The 19,126-nt window shown below is 59.8% G+C and overlaps 1 protein-coding gene across 1 annotated transcript in view; it reads left to right on the forward strand.

The window, feature by feature from the left end:
* Positions 1–18,671, forward strand: part of SDC3 (syndecan 3) — a 39,802-nt gene extending 21,131 nt beyond the window's left edge. The window contains exons 3-6 of the mRNA XM_025447029.3: positions 9,999–10,116; positions 11,833–12,446; positions 13,983–14,274; positions 14,596–18,671. Of these exons, the coding sequence (XP_025302814.3) occupies positions 9,999–10,116; positions 11,833–12,446; positions 13,983–14,274; positions 14,596–14,762 (1,191 nt within the window). The 3' untranslated portion in view covers positions 14,763–18,671. The remainder of the gene's footprint in view (positions 1–9,998; positions 10,117–11,832; positions 12,447–13,982; positions 14,275–14,595) is intronic.
* Positions 18,672–19,126: the final 455 nt, after the last annotated feature.

Raw genomic sequence — 19,126 nt, forward strand, 5'->3', positions numbered from 1 at the left:
GGCATTCAGCAGGTGCTCAGTAAATGCTATCTCTCCCCGCCAGCCGGGGCCTGGTTGTAAAGTGGCTAGCATTGTAGGCTCCACTGGGAGCCTGCTAATCTGCAGTCTTTTGCATATAATTTGCATAGTCATTTTATAAAAAAAATACGCTGGAATCCGGCTCAGTTTCTCTTCTCTCCTCTCTCAGCTCAGTTGGAGTCCTCTCAATTGGATTTTGGAGGGACCAGAGAGCAGCTTTGTCCAGCCCCCTGGTTTTATACATGGGGAGACCAGAGCCTCCTGCAGGATCACATAGTGATTGGGGGCAGGGAGGGGGTACCATGGATCTGTTGGGGATGATCCCATTCACACGCTTCATGGAACAAGTATTCGTGGAGGCTGTGTCCCACAAACACTCTGGGCCCAGGGAACACAGGAGTGGCCATTGGAACTTCCTCATGGGGCAGGCTGGTGAGGGCTGGGATAGGTGTGCACTCTGGTACAAAAAGCATGGCCTTTGGGGTTCAACTATCCCTGGGTTTGTAACTGGTCCCACTGCTGTGTGACTTTGAGCCAGTCGCTTCCCCCTCTGCACTTTGGTATGCCCATCTGTGAAATGGGAATGATAATCCCTCGCTGGGAAGAGGTCTGTGAAGAGAACTGAGGCAAGGTGCATATGGAGAGTCTGGCACATAGCGAGTGCTCCCTACAGGGTGATTACCTATTGTTCGGGGTAAGGGATGGAATGGCCCCAGGCCTCTTCTGGAACAACACCCAGTGAAAGGAGTCTCACATCACAAACTGGGATCTCTGTGTGTAGTCCAGGGTTCAGGAACCCCTGAGCACGGGAACTGGTGTCAGTGAGGCCAGGGTTCAAGTCTTGTTAACGCCCCAACTGGTAGCTTAACAGCCCTGTTCCCATCCATAGATGGGACAGTAGTCTCTGCTTCCCAGGACAGCTGAGCAGCTTCAGTGAGATTTGATAGAAGGTGTGTGTGTGTGGGGGGCATTCAGGGGAGAGCATTCAGGTGGGAGCATGGTTGGTGGCCCCTCCTCCCTGGTAAATGCCAAAATGGTGGAGGTCGTCCCCAGAAAAGACTTCCTCCTTTGGACCAGTACAGTGGTTGGTGCGAGGAGGCCTCACAGAGGAGGCATGCTTTGAGCTAACTGAGCTTCGTGAGGACATGGTTGTCGTGCTAATTGTGGGACCCTAAGTGCCTAGAACAGTGCCTGGCACACAGTAGGTGCTTCCTAAACTCTGCTTGTAGATGGGGTAGGTGCTGACCAGGTGGAGGAGGGGAAGAGGGTTCCCCTCCGAGGCAGGGACAGCATGGGGTGGGCCTGAGAGTACCCCCCCATTCCAGGCACTGTGAAGGGTTTAGTTGTTGGGGGTGGGGAGTGGAGGGTGTGGGTAGCTGAGTCTGGAAATGGTGCCTCAGTGGGTGGGCCTGCTTTGAGGCACCAGCTTGGGGATAGGAATAAATGAGCAGCGTGAGTCAGGATGGTCAAGAGGGTGACGCTAGAAGGCAGGTGGCTGGGGTTGACAGAGTGGTGACAGGGGCATCCCAGCCCTGCATTGAGGAAGGGGCTGTTTTTCCCAGGGTCTTGGCCTAGGCCACATGGTAGGCAGCTGTTCAGGGGCAGCCTGTACCCCCAACTGGGACGGGGGTGGGAGGAGTGTCAGGGCCAGGAACTGGGCTAGCAGGAGAAGACAGGGTGGGGTGGGGTGCGGGGGAGTGTCTGGGCCAGCATGCCGCCAGACCTTTCCATGCCTGGGGAGAGGGCTGGGCCTGCCAGGCCATCCCCTTCGTGTGAGGCGTGCTGCTCAGGCCTTGCCAGCTCCCCCGGGCTTTTGTGTTGTTCCTTTCTGTCCTTCTGGCTGCCCATGAACATCCTCTGGGACAAGCTTTCTGCGGGGCTCTCTGCAGAATGAAGGGCCAAGGGGTTTCACAGACCAGAGGGTGACAGGGATCGGGGTTCGGAAAGAACGTGCTACTTCTACTAATAAAAGTACTCTGGAGGCGCCTGGGTGGCTCAGTCGGTTGAGCGTCTGACCCGTGGTTTCCCCTCAGGGCCGTGGGATAGAGCCCCCATGAGAGGCCCATGCTCGGTGGGGAGTGGGTAGTCATTTTGGGACTCTCTCTCTGCGCCCTCCCCTCAAATAAATACATCGTAAAAAAAAAAAAAAAGGTACTCTTGAGTTCATCATAGAACACTTGGAAAATGCAGAAATGCAGACAGGTCCTGAGAAAAAAATGAAAGACTGTCTGTCATCCCACCACCCAGAGAGCCTCTGGAGAGCTTTAGTAGGATTCAGTGTTAAGAAATTCACTTTGGTAGGGAGCTCATTAAAGCAGGATCATGGTCTCTGTTTTCTCGTAACCTATTTCCTAAACCTGACAAGGATAATAGCATTAATAGCCAGCATTTATTGAGCACTTGGTTAATGTGTGAGAGTCTCCTGTGAACCCACGAGGTGGGTATTATCTTTGTTTACCAGGAGAACCAGGCTGAGAGAGTTAAGCACCTGCCCAAGGTCACCCAGGTTTTGGGAGAACCATCTGTACGATCCTCTCAGCAGCCGTGCTGTATGGCCTCCTGACAACCAGTGCGTGCATTTCCCCATGTCCTGAAATATTCTTTGAAGCCAGTAAAAAGTGAAAGCCACCTGTGATCCATTTGTGCTTTTTTTTTTTTTTTTTAAGATTTTATTTATTTATTTATTCAGAGAGAGAGAGAGAGGCAGAGAGAGAAGCAGGCTCTGTGCAGGGAGCCCAATGCGGGACTCGATCCCGGGTCTCCAGGATCACACCTGGGCCAAAGGCAGGCGCTAAACCGCTGAGCCACCCAGGGATCCCCCATTCGTGCCTTTTAATGGTGGGATAAAAGAGAGTGTGGGTTTGTGAAAGCACAAATGTTGATGGCTGCATAATATTCCACGTTACGGTTATTCCTTAACTTATTTAACTAGTCCTCTGCTGTGGGGGATGTCGGGTATCTCTGCTTTTACTCTCATAAATAACCTCGCCCTGGATCTCCTCGACAGAGGGCCGGAGGGATGCCTGGCTGCCCAGGGCGTGGGAATCAGAAAGGCCCTTAGAGCACCAGGCTCGACTGTTGGTTTGTGAACGAGGGAGAAGGGAGAAGGCGGCTTGCCTGGCTCGGGGGAGCAGCGGGCTCTCGCCCTGGGCCCCAGCGGCTGTGGCGGCTGTGGCGGGGCGGGGCTGCCCGGGGAGGGGATCGGGGGCAGCGAGGGGGTGTGTAGCGGAGCTCGGCCGCGGGTGGGGAGCCTCTGCGGCTGGGATGCCCTTTGCAGAGCGCTCGGCCGGGCCCCGGGCTGGGCCCACGGGGCGGGGGGGGGGCTTCCTGCCCTCTGAGCTGCCCTGGTGGGGCCCTGGAGGCAGCGTCTGCGAGAAGGGCGGTGGCAGGGTGGCAGGGTGGCAGGGTGGCAGGGTGTCGGTGACAGCGTGTGCCCCTGGGCTGTGCTGATCTTGTGGCGGGAGGCCTGTGGGGGTCAGGGGGACCTTCTCTGCCCCTCCTCCCCCCGGCCGGTGGCCCCGTCCCCAGCGGCTGCGGCGGGTGCTGGCTTCCCAGCCAGGGCAGCTGTGGCCTGGTGGGGGGTGGGGACCGACGCGTCCCCCTTCCCAGTGCCCGCTCTCCATTGTGTTGCCCCCTGGGCTGTCCTGCTGCCCAGAGCCTGGCCCCGGCCCACATTCCTGCGGTGACGCTCTGGGTCTCCGGGTTGGAGCTGGTGAGCGTGAGGGGCACCGAGTTCTCACAGGCCTGAGGGCCTTCTGGGGACACAGATGGGTGGGGACGGAGCCCGTGGGCGTCCAGAGGGCTCTGCTGAGACCACCCTGCTTCCACGAGCTAGTGGTTACGTCACTGTGTGTCTCGGGACAAATCACTTTACTTCCCTGGTGCTGCTGGGCAGGCTCGTTCCCGGGACTGGGACGATGCAGGTCTTGCCCCTCTCTGAGCCTCGGTTTTCACATCGGTGAGAAGGAAGAGCCGAACTCCGTGATCGCTCGGGCCGAGGTTAGCCTTGCGGTGAGGACTGAGCCAGAAGCGTGCCGGCGTAAGGCCGACGGATGAGTACTGTACACCACCTTGTAATCAGTGTCCTCATCCAACCAGAGAGAGGCTCAGAGAGGTTAAGGAACTTGCCCAGAGTCACGCAGCAAGTAAGCCAAGCTGAACTTGAACCCAAGACAGTGAATCTGGGCTCCCAACCCCTGCACACATGGCCTCTAGTCACCGAGAGTAGTGCCTGAGTCTGGCTCACGCAGGGAAGGAAGCTTGGGCAGAATTAATTATACTTGGTTTTATTCTTAGCTTTTGCAGCATGATTAGCAGTGCAGGGGTGCTGGGCTCCTGGCCCCCTGCCAGCTGACCTAATTTGTGTGTCTGTGTCTGTTTCTGTAACCCGCCCTTTCTCCCCACTCATCCAACCTCTTTTTCTCTCTGCACTCTCCCCTGCTGTGTGGCCTTGGCAATGCCTCTTAACCTCTCTGGGCATTAGTAGCCTTGTCTGCAGCATGAGTGTAATCATCCTGATTCTATTTCCCACCATGAGGATGGTAAGGATTAAATGAGATAAAATCTTCAGAAAGGGTAATAGATTAGCATATAATTTACAATAATTGAAGCTGTGTTGATTTACTCAGCTCTGTAGTTGGTCCTGTGCGCAGCCCGGTACCTATGTGATACTATTTGATGCTCATAGCAACCGCAGGAGCTTCCCACTATCCTCAGCACCCCCATTGTACAGATGAGAAAGCTGAGGGGAGAGATTCTGAGGCTTGTCTGATGTCCCACGGGGAGTAATGGAGCTGCTCCATGCTGGCTTAACGTCCGTGCTATCCTGTTTCTCAGGGCAAGCTCGTGGTGGGGGAGGGCAGGTGATAGGAGCTGGGCATGAGAGACCCCAGACTTCTCCCAGTCTGGGTAGGAGGCCAGGGGCAGAGGGAGGCTCCCTGGCTTTCTCCCTGAATGTACTCCCTGCACCCAGAGGAGACGCCCTCAAGTCCACCTGACTTGGGTCCCTCACCCTGCCTTACTGGCCTAAGACTCTGGAGGGGATCGGGTGCAGGTGAGTGGTGGTGAGGGGGGCCATGTGATCACTGTGGGAGCCTGCGGTGCCTCTTTGGGGTGAAGCTATGGGTCAAGATGGGGTCATAGCGAGCAGGCAGTGAGGAGAGATGACAAGGATATGGTACTCCTGGGAAGGGGGCTGTGTCTCACCCCGGTGTTGTGTCTGCTTGCTTGTGCCCCCGAGGAAAGCATGTGTGATGCGTGCTTGTGTGCGTGTGTGTGTAGGAAACGGAGGGGTGCAGGTATAGGGGCCTGCTGGTGGGCATCTGGGAGCAGGGCATAGGATGATGCAGTGGGTCGTATTTGGGACACATGGCTGGAGTGGGTGTCTGGAAGCACAATGCGTGTCTGATGTGTGCTAGGATGTGTGGACCGTGTGCAAGGACATTGGTGTGTGTGGAGGGCTGGGTGGGTGGTTCTGGACAGTGGTGGGTGGTTCTGAGCTGAGGCCACATGGCAGAGGGGGGCTGTGGGGGCACAGGTGTAGGATGAGCAGTGGGGTGGGGAGCCCAGACCTTCCCCAGTTGCTTGAGGAGCCTCCAGTTGGGCTTCTGGGATTGGGGTGGCAGGAAGCAGAAGAGTCAGGGGCTTCTGAAGCTGACGTGCTTGCTGTCCGTGTGGTGGGTGTGGGGCACACAAGTGAGAGCAGAGGCTGTTTACAGCCTGTGAGGTTTGTGTCCCTACCGTGGGGAAGGTGTGCAGTGATGTGTGATTTAGGGAACATGCTTGGACTTGGGGATGGGTTAGCATGTGCCCTGGGTGCGGTGTGTGCCACCCTATGGTGATGAGATTTTGCCAAAGCTTGTGTGGGGTGTATTGTCTCTGAGCTGAGGTGGGTATGCGGGTTGGGGTCAGTGAACGTTGCTCATAATTGTGTGTTTCTGTAGGGCCCAGCGCTGTGTGTGCTGGGATGTGCAGTGTGCGCGTCAGGATGCGGCCTGGATTGCCTGCTAGCTGCAGTGTGTGGGGGTGTCAGCCATGTGGATGCGTTTATCAAACACGGGGTTGTGAGCTTACGCGGAGGTGGGATGCAGTGAGGGGCGGGGGGCAGGCCACAGGGCGGGGGGGCGGTGGGGGGCTTTGGATTCAGTTTTCCTTTAAGGGAATGGCTTGGATAATTATGTTAATGATGCATGGAATTATGCGAACGGAGAGGTCGTTTGGGGGTCAGAGGCTGTTGTCACCGTCCTCCTCTTTGCTACTTCTTAGGCTTTCCCGGGTGCCTTCAGGCTCAGTTCCCTGTCCCCGCGTCTCCTCTTGCTCCTGGTCCCCTGGGAGCTGCTGCCACCAGCACCCCTGCGGGGCTCCTGGGAGGGTCCCCCCAGCCGCTGCCCCCTCAGCTGGCCCAGGGAGGGGTCAAGCTGGCACTCAGCTGGCTTTGGGGGAATGCTGGGGAAGATGGCATCCTTTACCCCACCCGCACCCCACAGGTGTCGCCTGCATTGAGCTTCCCCAGGTGCTTCCAGGGGTGACTGTGCTGTTGGCCAGCTCTCCTTCCATCTCCTCTGGGGGTCGCTTATTATTCAGAAAGGATGTTCTCTCGGAGGCAGGTTTGGAAAATCACTGAGGTGGCCCCTTCCCCAGCTTTGTCTGATGCGTGTGAGGCTAAATTAAGATGTGCGAGTTCTCTCCCTCTGCCTCCCACTCTCATCTTCCCTCATCTTCCCTGCTTTCTCTTGCTCACTGAGTCCTCCCTTGCGCTGCCCTCGCCCCCCCCCCCCCCCGTGCCCCTCTGATCCCTGGCTTCCCTCTGCCCTCGTCCCCCCCCTCCCCACTGCCCAGCATCCTCTCTGTTCTTCCGTGATCTTTCCCTCTCCTGCCCCCACCGCATCTCTGTGGGGAGCTGGAGCTCCCGGTCCTTAGCATGGAGGAGGTGGTCGCCATGGCAACGGTTGTCATGTCGATGGCTACTGAGCTAGGGATGAATAGTATCTAGGTGAGAGCTACCTGAGCGGAGGCTGATGGGTTCACAGGAGGCTCCACGCTTGTCTCGGAGCCTCAGAGCTGCACAGCGTGCACCCCCCCCCCCCCACGCACGCACCTGTTTCTACCCAAAGGCACGCCAACACGAGATGCCTCTCTGGCTGCCTTTAGGTGAGTGCGTCAGGGTGTGTCTGGATGTGATCTCTGTCTCCAGGTGTGTCGTTCGAGTCTGTGTGGCTTTGGGGGCAGTCCTTGGATTCGTGCAGGCCCTTCCAGGAGCAGACTGTTAGATTGTTAGGGGCTGTTGTGTGGCACTGGTCACTGAGGAGTCATGTGGACTCCCTGGTTTGGTGCCCACATTTACCCCAGTTTGGGGATCCCCAGGGACCCCAGACTTCTTAGAACCCCTCCTCCCAGCTAGAGGTCTCTCAGCTCCTCCCTGGCCTTTCTGGAAGGATGGAAAGTCAGTGAAGATGGCTCCGCCCACAAGTGGGAATCTGATCCCCCGTCTTCCCTGCTCAGTCCCCATCCTCTTGCGTGGCCCTGAGCAGGAATTGCACATCTCTGGCTTCTGGCTGCTTGCCTAAGAATTGCGCAGAACGTCTCCAAGGGCCTCCAGCTTGGCTGCCCCGGCGTGAAGAGGCTGGGAGTGCAGGGAGCCTTCCGTCTCCCTCATCTGGGGTCCTGGGATTTGTTCTTCCGGGCAGTGGGGGCAGAGATGGGGGCTGGGGTAAGTTGGATGAGAGCTCTCTGAGCTCCTGGAATGTCTAAAACTGAGAAAGACCCAGCAATTAGTCACGGGAGCAATCACACTAATTGTTCCGCTCCATGACTCACTGGTAGCAAGTAAATACTGATTAATTCATTACTTTGCGTGTGTGTGTGTGTGTGTGTGTGTGTGTGTGTGTGGTAACAGGGGTGGGGTGGAGGGACGGAGGGAATCTCCTGGCTCGCCGCCCTGGCCTCTTGCCCTGGCTGGCCTGGGTAGGGCCGTGAAGCAGGTGGTCGGGGCTGAGGCAGGAAGCCAGGATGGCGGGCCTCTCCCTAGCTGTGTACGAACCCCAGAAGGGGGCCCGTGGAGCGGGGGTGTGAGGCTGAGCATGGCCTGCAGCACCGACCCAGTCCCCCTCCTGCTCACACACCTTTCGCGTTCCCCACGTGGGCTGGGCAGTGCAGATGCTTGGACTGTACCACCGAGTTCAGCGCTCACAACATTCTGACCTGAGGTCGGGACGAGAAGTAACCCGATTCCAGGAAGAAGTTGTGGCTGGTCACTGAAAGCCTCCCGTGAGGGGGCTTCCCTGGCTGCAGCTCCGGCCTGCCCCTCCTCCGCCCCTGCCCCAGGAATCATTCCCGTCTTCCAGCTCAACTGTCCCTTAACAGATACTTCCTGAATGCCTCCTGTACGCCAGGCAACGTCCTGCCTCCATCCAACGAGGAATAGTTCAGGGGGTTGGGCAGCCACAGCTCACAAGCGGTGATGGACGTGAATTCAGAACCACGAGACTCTGAAAGATCAGGGTAGGGGGGCTTCTTAGCAGAAGTGAGAGGGCAGTAGAGGTTAGCTGGCCAAGAGTTGGAGGACGAGGGGCTGGGGAGGAAGTGTTCTGCGTGGAGGGGACAGCATGAGTGACAGGCAGGAGAGCACAGGCATGTTCCAGGAATGGGGAGCTGCCGGCGGCGGGGCTGGAATCCAGCAAGTGGAGGGGTGCAGGGGGACCCAGAGTGAGGTTGGAGGGCAGGGGGGCCAGCCCTGAGAGCCCAGGCTACGCTTCCCCACCTCGCAGCTGTGCTGATTCTCTTCCCTCTGCTGGAGATGCCTTTCTAATCCTCTAGATCCGGGCCCTCGGGGGCAATCTCACTTTCGGGGGGAAAGCTCTCAGGAGCAGGGCCTGGCCGGGCAGAGCCAGGGTCAAAGGTGTGGCAGCAGGTGGGGTCCTCCTGCCTTGCCCGGCCACTGTGTTGGCTCTCACTGCAGGGTTGCAGTGGGGAGGAACGGCCCCAGCTCCGGGCCTCCCCAGGTTCTGACCCGGGAGGACTCTTAGGCCAGGTGAGCGGGACCCTTTGAGAAGCCCCTCTTACACTCTCGACCCCCTTGAAGTGGAAGTGGTTTCCAGCCCTGAGCTAACTTAGGCACTGAGATCCTTTGCGGGGAGGTGGGCCAACTTCCTGTTTTGGGGAAGACCCAGTGCCAGGGCTAGAGCCTGCACCCACTCTTACCCAAGGTACTTCCTTCTGGAAGCCCCATTCTCCCCAGGCCCCTTGTCTATCTGACTAATGGAGCTAATCACGCTGCCTTTGGGATTGCAAGGTCTGAAACTTGGGGTCCCTGACGGGGTCTGAGTCTCAGTGCGTCCTGTGCTGTCTGGTGACCCAGGGCAGCTGAGTGGGCCTCAGCACCCTCCTCCATGGAATCAGCCCTGCCTCTCTTTCCTTGAGGACTTGGGGGCTTTTGTCTGTGAAAGGCACTTGGAGTGTGGGTCTGAGGACGGGGCCACGCTGAGAGTCACGCTAACCTATGCCGAGTGCCTGTGGCATGCAGGTGTGCTCAGCACTGCACACGTTAGCACACTGCATGCTCACAGCACCACAAGAAGGCAGGCACGGTTTGCTTCTAGGTAATGAGTAAACCGAGGCAGGAAGAGACTAAGTAACTTGTTAGCCTCAGGTCGCACATTTAATAAGTGCTAGAGTCTGGACTCAGTGCCAGCATTCTGGCTCTAAACCCGCTTCTGCCCCCAGCAGTTCCCATCAGGGCATGGGGGAGTGGCCCAGTCCCCTGTGGTGGCCGTCAGGCGGGCAGATGGCGCTGCTGCCCTGGCCCCTGCGTGGGTGGGAAGTGGTAATCAGGCCGGCCCTAGCTCTGTTTGCCTACAGGGTGGCCACATCTAATGCTGTCCCTCATTGTCACTTGGCCTGTGAGCGTGTCTGTTGTCCCTCTGGGCGTGTCCAGGCTGCTGGCCTCAGGTCCTGAGCTCTGTGCCCAACTCTGCCCTCCCCAGGCTCAGCGCTGGCGCAACGAGAACTTTGAGAGGCCCGTGGACCTCGAGGGCTCTGGGGATGACGACTCCTTCCCTGATGATGAGCTGGATGACCTCTACTCAGGGTCGGGCTCAGGCTGTAAGTACCTCCCCCTCCTCTTCCCTGTGGGTGGGCAATGCTGTTTGCCTCCAGGGCCCACGCAAGCTGGCCTCCACATGGGGAGGGGGAGGTCAGGCCGGGGACCACAAGCACCGAAGCGCAGACCATCCTCCTGGGGCTGGAACCAGGGCCTTGAGACCTCAGAGCTCAGGACTCCCTGCTCCCCATGGTTCTATCTCTACAAGCTCTGCTGGAGCCCCCTGCAGACTTCCCGCACCTGTCAGGGAACACAGACACCTCTCTCCAACCCAGGTGGCAGCACTGCCACCACCTCTTGTGCGAACTTAGTAGCCACCCCTCGGTGGCAGTGGCATATCATCAGCAAGATCATTTGGCTCACTCGACCTGGGTCAGGTGGTGCCCTCCCGTCCGATCAGCTGCAGCCCGGGGCAGGTTTGGGGAGCCATGGAAAGGGGCAGATGCCTCCACCGTGCCTGGAACAGGCCTGGTTCCGCGGCCTGGCTCCCAGGAAAGGCCAGCAGAGTGGCGTGAAGAGAGGGAGGCGCCCCGAGTTTGAATTCCAGCTTTGCCACCTAACGGCCGTACCACCTTCGGCCACTGTCCCTCCCTGAGGGCCTGTGTTCTTCCTTGGGGATGGTGAGAATAAATATGCCTTCTTCTCAGAGCCTCTGGAAGGTTTCGGCATGAGATATCACAGTCTGGAGTAGAGAAGGAGCTTGAACACCAGTAGTAAATAAGCCTGTGTGCTCGGGGCTGGCTGGCTTGGTCAGAGGAGCGTGTGACTCTTCATCTAGGGGTTGGGAGCTTGAGCCCCACGTTGGGTGTAGAGATCACTTAAAAAAAAAAAAAAAGGAGTACATGCGGAGATTGGGCCCAGTGGTGGGGGAGGGGGGAGGACAAGTCAGTCTGACGGATGGGAGGAGGTCTGCGTGCCACGGACCCGGCCTCCCACGGACCCTGGCCTCCAGTCTCCCTACTTTAGCTTACTGCGTGTAAGCCTCTTGCAAGTTAATCTTCGTAAAATCCATCTCTGCTGGGTCATGCCTCTCCTGCTGAACCTCTCTGGCTGTTCTCCACCCCTCCTCTCTCCGCCTGGTCAGGTGCCCCGGGACCCGGCTGTGCCTTCTCTCTCTCTCTCTCTCTCTCTCTCTCTCTCTTCCTCCCTCTCCTTTCCTCTGGGGCCTCCATATGTGTCCTGGCTCAGAGGCAGCCAGGTTGCTCAAGCATCCCCTGTAGGAAGGGCTCCTTCCCCTCCTTGCTGTCTGCCTGTAGCCTGGGCCTCCGGGGGAGCCCTGAGGATGCCCACCACCACGTGCTCATGGTAGGGTGTACCCAGGTCTGACTTCTCCCAGAATGCCACTCCCCTACTTGCCCCCCAGCCTTTGCAAGGGCTAAAGACCCGATAGGGCTTTAGTTGCCACTGCCTGGATTCAATGTGCCAGAAGGCCCAGGCTGGGTGGTCTGGAACAATCAGAGAAGACTTCTTGGAAGAGGTGCTCTCTCTAGAAGTTTTGGCCAGGCAGAGAGGACTTAGGGAACATTCACCAGCCACCAGCCAACTGGCAACTTTTGGCCAGGCTGTGCCTGCCTCTTTTCTCTTGCCTCGTCCTGGAAAAATTGTGCAGATGAGGATGGGAGCGGCCCCCAGTCTTGATGGCCATTGCTTACCTGGGGCCCTCACACCCCTCACAATCCCCCAGCTCCCTAGCTCTCTCCTCTCCCCCGCCCCCCCAGACTTCGAGCAGGAGTCGGGCATTGAGACAGCCATGCGGTTCAGCCCGGATGTGGCCATGGCAGTGTCTACTACAGCTGCAGTGCTGCCCACCGTGGACATCCAGCCCGTGGGCACCCCGTTTGAAGAGCTCCCCTCTGAGCACCCCACCCCGGAACCAGCCACCAGCCCCCCAGTGGTGACAGAGGTCCCGGAAGAGCCCAGTCAGAGAGCCACCACCATCTCTACTCCCACGGCTCCCACGGCCGCCACGACGGCGGGGGCCCTGACCGTGGCCACGGTGCCCGCCACGGTGGCCACTGCCGTCCCCAGCATCCCTGCGGCACCCCCTTCCACGGCCACCACCTCTGTCATAAGGACCACCGGCGTACGGAGGCTCCTGCCTCTCCCATTGACCACGGCAGCCACGGCCCGGGCCACCACCCCAGCGGCGCCCTCCCCTCCCACCACGGTGGCTGTCTTGGACACAGAGGCCCCAACACCCAGGATGGTCAGCACAGCTACCTCCAGGCCGAGGGCCCTTCCCAGGCCGGCTACCACCCAGGAGCCTGACCTCCCCGAGAAGAGCACCTTGCCCTTGGGGACCACGGCCCCTGGCCCCACGGAGGTGGCTCAGGTGAGCAGCTGGGGAGAGGGCGGGGAGTGGGAGCAGAGGAGCGTGGGTCAGGGCCTGGGGGTAAGCCGCACATGGATGGAAAGGGCGAGAGAGGCATGGGGCCGGGGGGGCCGAGGCTGGGAGGGAGTCCCAGGATGTGCACAGAGGTCAGTGGCGTGGGAAGGAGACCAGGCCCTGGGCTTCCCACGTGGGACAAGCTTCACACGGGGAAGGAGGTGGGTGAAGCCAGCTGTGGGGGGCGGCCCGCGTCCTGGTGAAGTTCTCCCACCGCCCATGGTGGCCTCGTGACGCCAGGAGGTCAGCGGTGTCCTCTGGCTGGCCCTGAGTCTGTGAGGGGAGGAACTAATAGGATGCGACCCATAGCGTGGTGGGGGTTGTCCAGGGCCAGGAACAGTGCCTGGCAGAGTAAACCAACCAGGGGTCTCCCTGTCGTCGTCGTCGTCGTCGTCGTCAGCACCATCGCCATCGTTAGCCTGAGGGTGACGGAGAGGAGAACCTGCAGCTCACGCTGCGGCCCTGTGCCCGGGCCGCCCTCGGGCGAAGGCAGGGTCAGGGTTCGAGCCCCTCCAGGGACTGGGTGCACATGTGTGTGTGTGGGGGGGTCGGGCTGAGGTTGAACGGAAGGGGTGGAGATGTCAGGAAGGCAGGGGATGCGTGGGATCCAGGAAATGGGAGAAGTAGCCTGGTGCCTGCGGGGGATGCGGGGACCAGCGCTGACCGGGGTCCAGAAGCCCTTTGCAGCCCTAGCCCTCCTCGTGGAGCGGGGCCCTCGGGTGGTGGCGCACCGTCAGGTCAGTGCCAGCCCCGGTGGGATGCCGGCCTTGCCCTCAGCTCCTCTGAGCACTGGGCCTGTCCGGTGTCTCAAGGATGTGGGCCAAGCGGGGAGGGGAAACAGTGACAGGGCGTGGAGAGCAGGACGCCAGGCTGGGTCTCCGTGCACGTCCGTGGGGCATCCGAGCCCTGGTCCTGCTTCCCCCAGGGGGTTTCCTGGACACACCTCCAGGGGGCATCATGCTCTGCAGTTGTGCTTTTGGTCTGACCCCCAGGCTAAGGGACGCCCCTCTGCCTCAGGTACGTGGCCTGGGGACCAGACTGCGTCTAGCAGACCCCAAACAGCAGTTCGACAGCAGTCTCCCAAGGATCATCACTCAGGCAGCTAGAGGGAGAGGTGACGGAGGCGGGTTGGGGACAGGACATGGCCAGATGTAGTGTGCTGGTTACAAGCACAGGCCGCTGGAGCTGGAGAGATCTGGATTTTAGCTCTGCTTCCACCACGTACTAGCTGTGTGTCCTTGGCAAGTCACTTAACTTCTCTGGACCTGCTCTAAAGTAGGGGTGATAATACCTCCTTCGTGGGGATGTCGTGAGGGTAAAATGTCCATCACCTGTTTTAGCACAGTGCCTGGCACATAGTGAGTGCTTAGTAAATGTCAGACCCACCGGGGAGGTGGGGTGGTGTAGGGGGTGGGGTGGGCTGCCGCACAGCAAGAGGTGTGGGGAGACCTGGCTCCCGGGCTCATGCCACCCTCCCCACAGACCCCAACTCTGGAGTCCGTCCTGACCACGATCCGGGATGAGCCCGAGGTGCCAGTGAGCGGGGGGCCCAGTGGGGACTTTGAGCTGCCGGAGGAGGAGACCACACAGCCAGACACAGCCAATGAGGTGGTGGCCGTGGGCGGGGCTGCAGCCAAGCCGTCACCTCCGCCGGGGACGCTGCCCAAGGGTGCGCGCCCTGGCCCGGGCCTCCTGGACAATGCCATCGACTCCGGCAGCTCAGCTGCTCAGCTGCCTCAGAAAAGCATCCTGGAGCGGAAGGAGGTGCTCGTAGGTGAGGCTTGGGGCCTGGGAGGAGCTAAAATATCGGAGCATCTTCTGGCTGATTCGACGAGGACTGTGGCACCTCCCTGAGAGTGTGTGTGGGGATTCTGTGAGTTAGCTTGGGTCAGGCACCCAGGGTGGAGCCAGGCCATGGTGAGGGGCTGCGAATGCCACCCAGTGCTGGCGGAGTTAGCATTGACTTCACCCCACCCCCAGTCTCAGATTCAAGACTCTCAGCCACTTCCCCACCCGGGTTCCTCTGCCCTCCCCCCAGGCCCCAAGCCCATCCTGCCCTGTCCTAGCCCTTGACCTCTGCCTTCTTCCTCCACAGCTGTGATTGTAGGTGGGGTGGTGGGCGCCCTGTTCGCTGCCTTCCTAGTCACGTTACTCATCTACCGCATGAAGAAGAAGGATGAAGGAAGCTACACCCTGGAGGAGCCCAAGCAGGCGAGCGTCACGTACCAGAAGCCTGATAAGCAGGAGGAATTCTACGCCTAGCGGAGCCACAGTGCCTCCCGTAGCTCAGCATCACCCCTCTGCCTAGCCCCCAGCCTGGCCCCACCAGCCCTGGCCTGGGACTGGGCCCGGAAGGGAGCCTGGCCCAGCTCATCTCTGCCTGCCCTCCCAAGGTCTGCCCAGACTGCCAGCCTCTCACAGATCTTGCCTGAGGGCCTGTGGGTACTGCCATCTGCCCTAGACTGTGCCCTTACGAGCTCATCTTGGCCTCCCCGCTCTCCCCGCAATCAGCCAGCTTCGGGACCTCGTGTCAGCTGGACAGGAGGAAGGAAGCTCTGGATTGGCTGCTGGGAGGAGGGGTGGGGCTTGAGATGGGCTTGGGCCCTGACCTGTCCCCACAGGGCCGGCTGAGGTCTCCTGGAGGTCGAGAGGCACTCAGGCTGGCTCCCAGGACTAGCGTTTGGCAGGCTCAGCCCCTGAAATCACTGAAGACACTGCAGCCTCTCACTACTGTCCCAGGGCTCCTCTCTGCCCAGGAGAGAGGGGACCTCATGCCGCCAGCCTGGTTTTGTCTTGGTCTTTCTGGGGTTGTGGGGTCCTCTTCCCCTCATCCCTGCCCTGTGCACATGTTCCACAGGCCTCACCTTCATCCCTGTCCGCCTCTAAGGAACTGACTTCCTGACAGTACCCTGGCCACCACTGGCGAGAGGGGCTGGGACTTCCCTCTTGCGAGTGGGCTCTGCATAGACCCCATGTCCCACACGGTCACACGTAATGTCACACACAAAGACAGAAGCAGGCGATGACCAAATCATATGCAGTCCTGACCACCGAACCCATGTAGACCCGTCACAGACACACATTCTTCCAAAGATGCTGATTCTCACGTGTTTCTCACGCCCCCTTCCCCCCAATGCTCACGACAATGCAAGTCACCAGACATCCCCACCTGCTGGTGCGGCCTGCCCCTCTCTCGGCCTCCCCCCACGTACACTGTGGCACCACGCATGTTGTCTCCAGCTTTCCGGCTCACTGGGGAGGGTGGAGTCAGGCTGGAACAATCAGCCCATATTGGGTTCCCTGAACTGCCCTGTCACACTTGGTCCCTCGCCACGACGCCAACACCAACCACATTGCCACCGACCCCGGCCTGTCAGATACAATCCCACGTGGATGCACAATCTTCCCCCACACAGCCCTGCGCTCGCACTGGAGGAGAATGCTGGGCACATACTGCCTTTCCCAGAATCCCAGAATACAGGTGTGGCACGGAGGGGATGGGCTACACGCCCTCTGGGGCACTGCACATCGTTGAGGCCTGCTTCCCTCCCCTCTGCAGCCCCCCAGGGCGGTAGTCCAGGGCCCTGGACTCTGGGAGCCTTGCTGAGAAAGGCAGGCTGCTTCCTGGAATGCGGCCCCGGGCTGGGGAGGGGGCTGGGGTCTGCCAGGACCGTTAAGCCCTGGGCGGGGAGGGCGTGTGGCCTGGCTCCTGGTCTCCCTCTGTCCCCCTTCTGCTCTGAGCTAGGGGCCGACTCTGCCTCCCAGGACACAAGTCCCCAAAGTGCCTGCGAGGGTGGGCCCTGCCGCCCGGGCCTCCTGCACCCTCTCCCCCGGGCCTGCGAGGCCCATCTCGGTCCCACCCTGGGGCCTTTCCCGTGGACACTCACCCACTCATTGGCCAAACCACCTGCTGGTTCTCCCAGGTGCAGCTGGAAGCAGCCCTTGCAGACACACTGCCCCAGGCCCGGAGCAGAGAGCAGGTGGGGGCGGGGGTGCCGCAGGCCTCAGCCCGCCTCCCCCTTCTTTGTCACCTTTGCAGGGGGCGCCGCTTCTGTAGATATTTTAAACTTGGGGCTGCAAATCTCCTTTGGGGCGGTTGTGCTTGGTGGGGGCTCCTGAAGCCCCGGGATGTGGCCTGAATTGTGGTTGGCTGGTGCTCACTCCCCCACCCCTCACCTTCAACCCAGATTAAAGTCAGGAACCCAGCTTTTATTTCTGTTCCCTTTTCAAGACTCCCTGGCAGCAGACTTCTGCAGGGTGAGGGGTAGGGGTGCCTGAGGTGTTGAGGGCGAGCTTCCAGGGAACTTGCACACCCTGTCTTTTCCACCATCCTACTTCCAGCCCGGGGCTCCATCCTTTAGACTCCGTGTCCCCCTGGGTAGGGCCTGGAAGCTTGCAAGGAGCCCAGCCTTTGAAGGGGGCAGGAGTGAGGGGAGGCACTCTGGGCCTGCAATCTATTGAAGGTGAGGTGACCTGGCCTCAGTCATCCCCGGAGCAGCAGGGCCGGGGAGGGGGAGACCAAAGCACTGGCCTCCCTCAACCCTGCTCCCTGGCTGGCTGCTGTCTTGGGGCTAGTGGCTCTGGTGACGAGGCCTGGGCAGGCCAAGGCTGAAAAGCCAGAGAGCATGGAGGAGAGAGGACGTGAACCCAGGGAGAGTGGGCCTGGGGTAGGAGACCCCTTCAGGGGCTGGAGCCCACGATGGGGGGGCCCAGCAAGGATGGATGTGCTGGGCTGGGTCTGGCTGGAATGGGCTCGGAGTGGTCTGTGTGGGTCTAGCCGGGCCCAGTGGGCCTGACTCCCCGTATCCCAAGGCCTGGCTTCTAACTTGGGGCTTTGCCTCCTGGCACGGGCCCCTTCTCTCTGTCCTTAGCATTTGAGAGAAGAGGCCGAGGGCCTTGTTTTTGGAGTCCTGGACCCGAGACAAAGACCCAGGCTTGATCCTCTGGAAACTGAACACAGTCTGACTCGCCCAAATCCGCTCTGGCCAGCCCAGTTCGGGCAGGGTGGTCCAGGAGAGAGGTCGGTTAAAGGATGAGCTGGAGCTCTCCTAGGTGCAATGTGTGTGCCGGGCTCTCACCCAGCCTGGGCACGAGGTGTGATGCGTGCAGGGCCTGCCCAGATAGGTCCCAGGGTGTCCTGCAGGGCCCTGGCATTTCCTGGAAGCAGGGCAAATTCCAAAGGGGAGGGAGCTTATGCGGCTTGAGAATGTCTCTGGGGCCTCAGCTGCCATGGAGAGCGGCTGGGGCCTCTGGAGGTGGGGTTTGAGCACACCCTCCAGCTGTGACTTTTAGAACCCAGACTCTGTCTTCCTAGGAGGCCAGAGGGGTTCCTCTCCTGAAAGGTTTGTCCCCTTGAACCTTGGACGTGGATGGCTGGTAACCAGGGCTGGATGGGGTGGGTCTGCGGGCAGTGGCTTGGGGTGCGTGGGCCAGACCCCGCCCTGGGGTTGGCAAAGCCATCTGTCCAGGCTTCCGGGCGGGGGTCCTGGGCGCAGGAAGGAGGCCCACCTCTGCCTCTTGGGCAGGGCAGGAGTGGCCACCACTTCCTCGGCTCTCTTGCATTTCTCCTGACAGCCACCACCCCGGACTCGCTTCCTCAGGCCGCCTGCCTGTAAATAGAAGCCCACAAACTGTACAGATTTACAGAGATGCCAAGCCCGGGTCCTGGGGTTGCCGTCTAAGGGCTGATGGTTCCAGCATCCCCCAGGTGCCCACCTGGCAGCTCAGCGCGCCCAGCCCCAGCGTGGCAAATACATGTAAATATTTTTCGTAGGCAGTGTGGCTCCAGAGAGCCCCCTGAAGACAGTGTCCCTCCTGTGCGTCCTTTCCCCTGTACAGAGCCCTCCAAGAACCCGGCCTGGGCCGAGCGGGCGTTTGTCCTTTCCTCCCCCAGGCCTTCCCCTGCCCTTTCCCCCATAACCCGTTTATTAACCACACCCGTCCTGAGTTCATGGCCAAATCTCTAAGGAAAAGTGGAGGGAAAAGACTGGAAAAAGAGGCCCAGGTGCCTGCCCCACCATGGGTACTCACCTGTCCCAGCCTTGTGAAGGAGCTGTTTGGGTTTTTTTGTTTGTTTGTTTCTGTTTTTTGTTTGGTTGTGTTTTTTTTTTTTTTTTAACACTTCCCGTGCTGTGCCCATTTATAAGAGGAAATAAAATTAAGCTGAAATGATACTGTGTGGCCTGAGTGTGAGATAGACATGGAGGCTTTGTAGGGAGGGGTGGCTTGGCCTGCCCTCCCCACCCTGCCGGGCGGGCCTCAGCTACTTTCCCCTTCGGGAGAATTTGAGAACCAAGCAAGGAAAATTGACCAGCAACCCTCGTGGGAACCATTATGGTCAAAGCTGCTGGTGGTTGAGAGTGTTGGGGAAACCACAGAGCTGACAGTGGGAAGGCCGGGTGGGGGCTGTGGTTGGGCGGGGCCCGGTCTGTGGTGGCACTGGGGGCCCTGTGGTCCACCCCCAGGGGAAGGACTGGTTTCAGGCCACAAAGAGATAATGTTGGGACCACAGGGTATTGGAATCAGATGGACCAAGGCCAGGTGGCTTTGGGGTCGGTAGGCCTGGTTTCAAGCTCAGGTGACATTTCCTAGCTCTGATGCTGGAGCAGCTACTTCTGAGCTCTCTG

Source organism: Canis lupus, chromosome 2 (genome assembly GCF_003254725.2).
Source record: "Canis lupus dingo isolate Sandy chromosome 2, ASM325472v2, whole genome shotgun sequence".
NCBI lineage: Eukaryota > Metazoa > Chordata > Mammalia > Carnivora > Canidae > Canis > Canis lupus.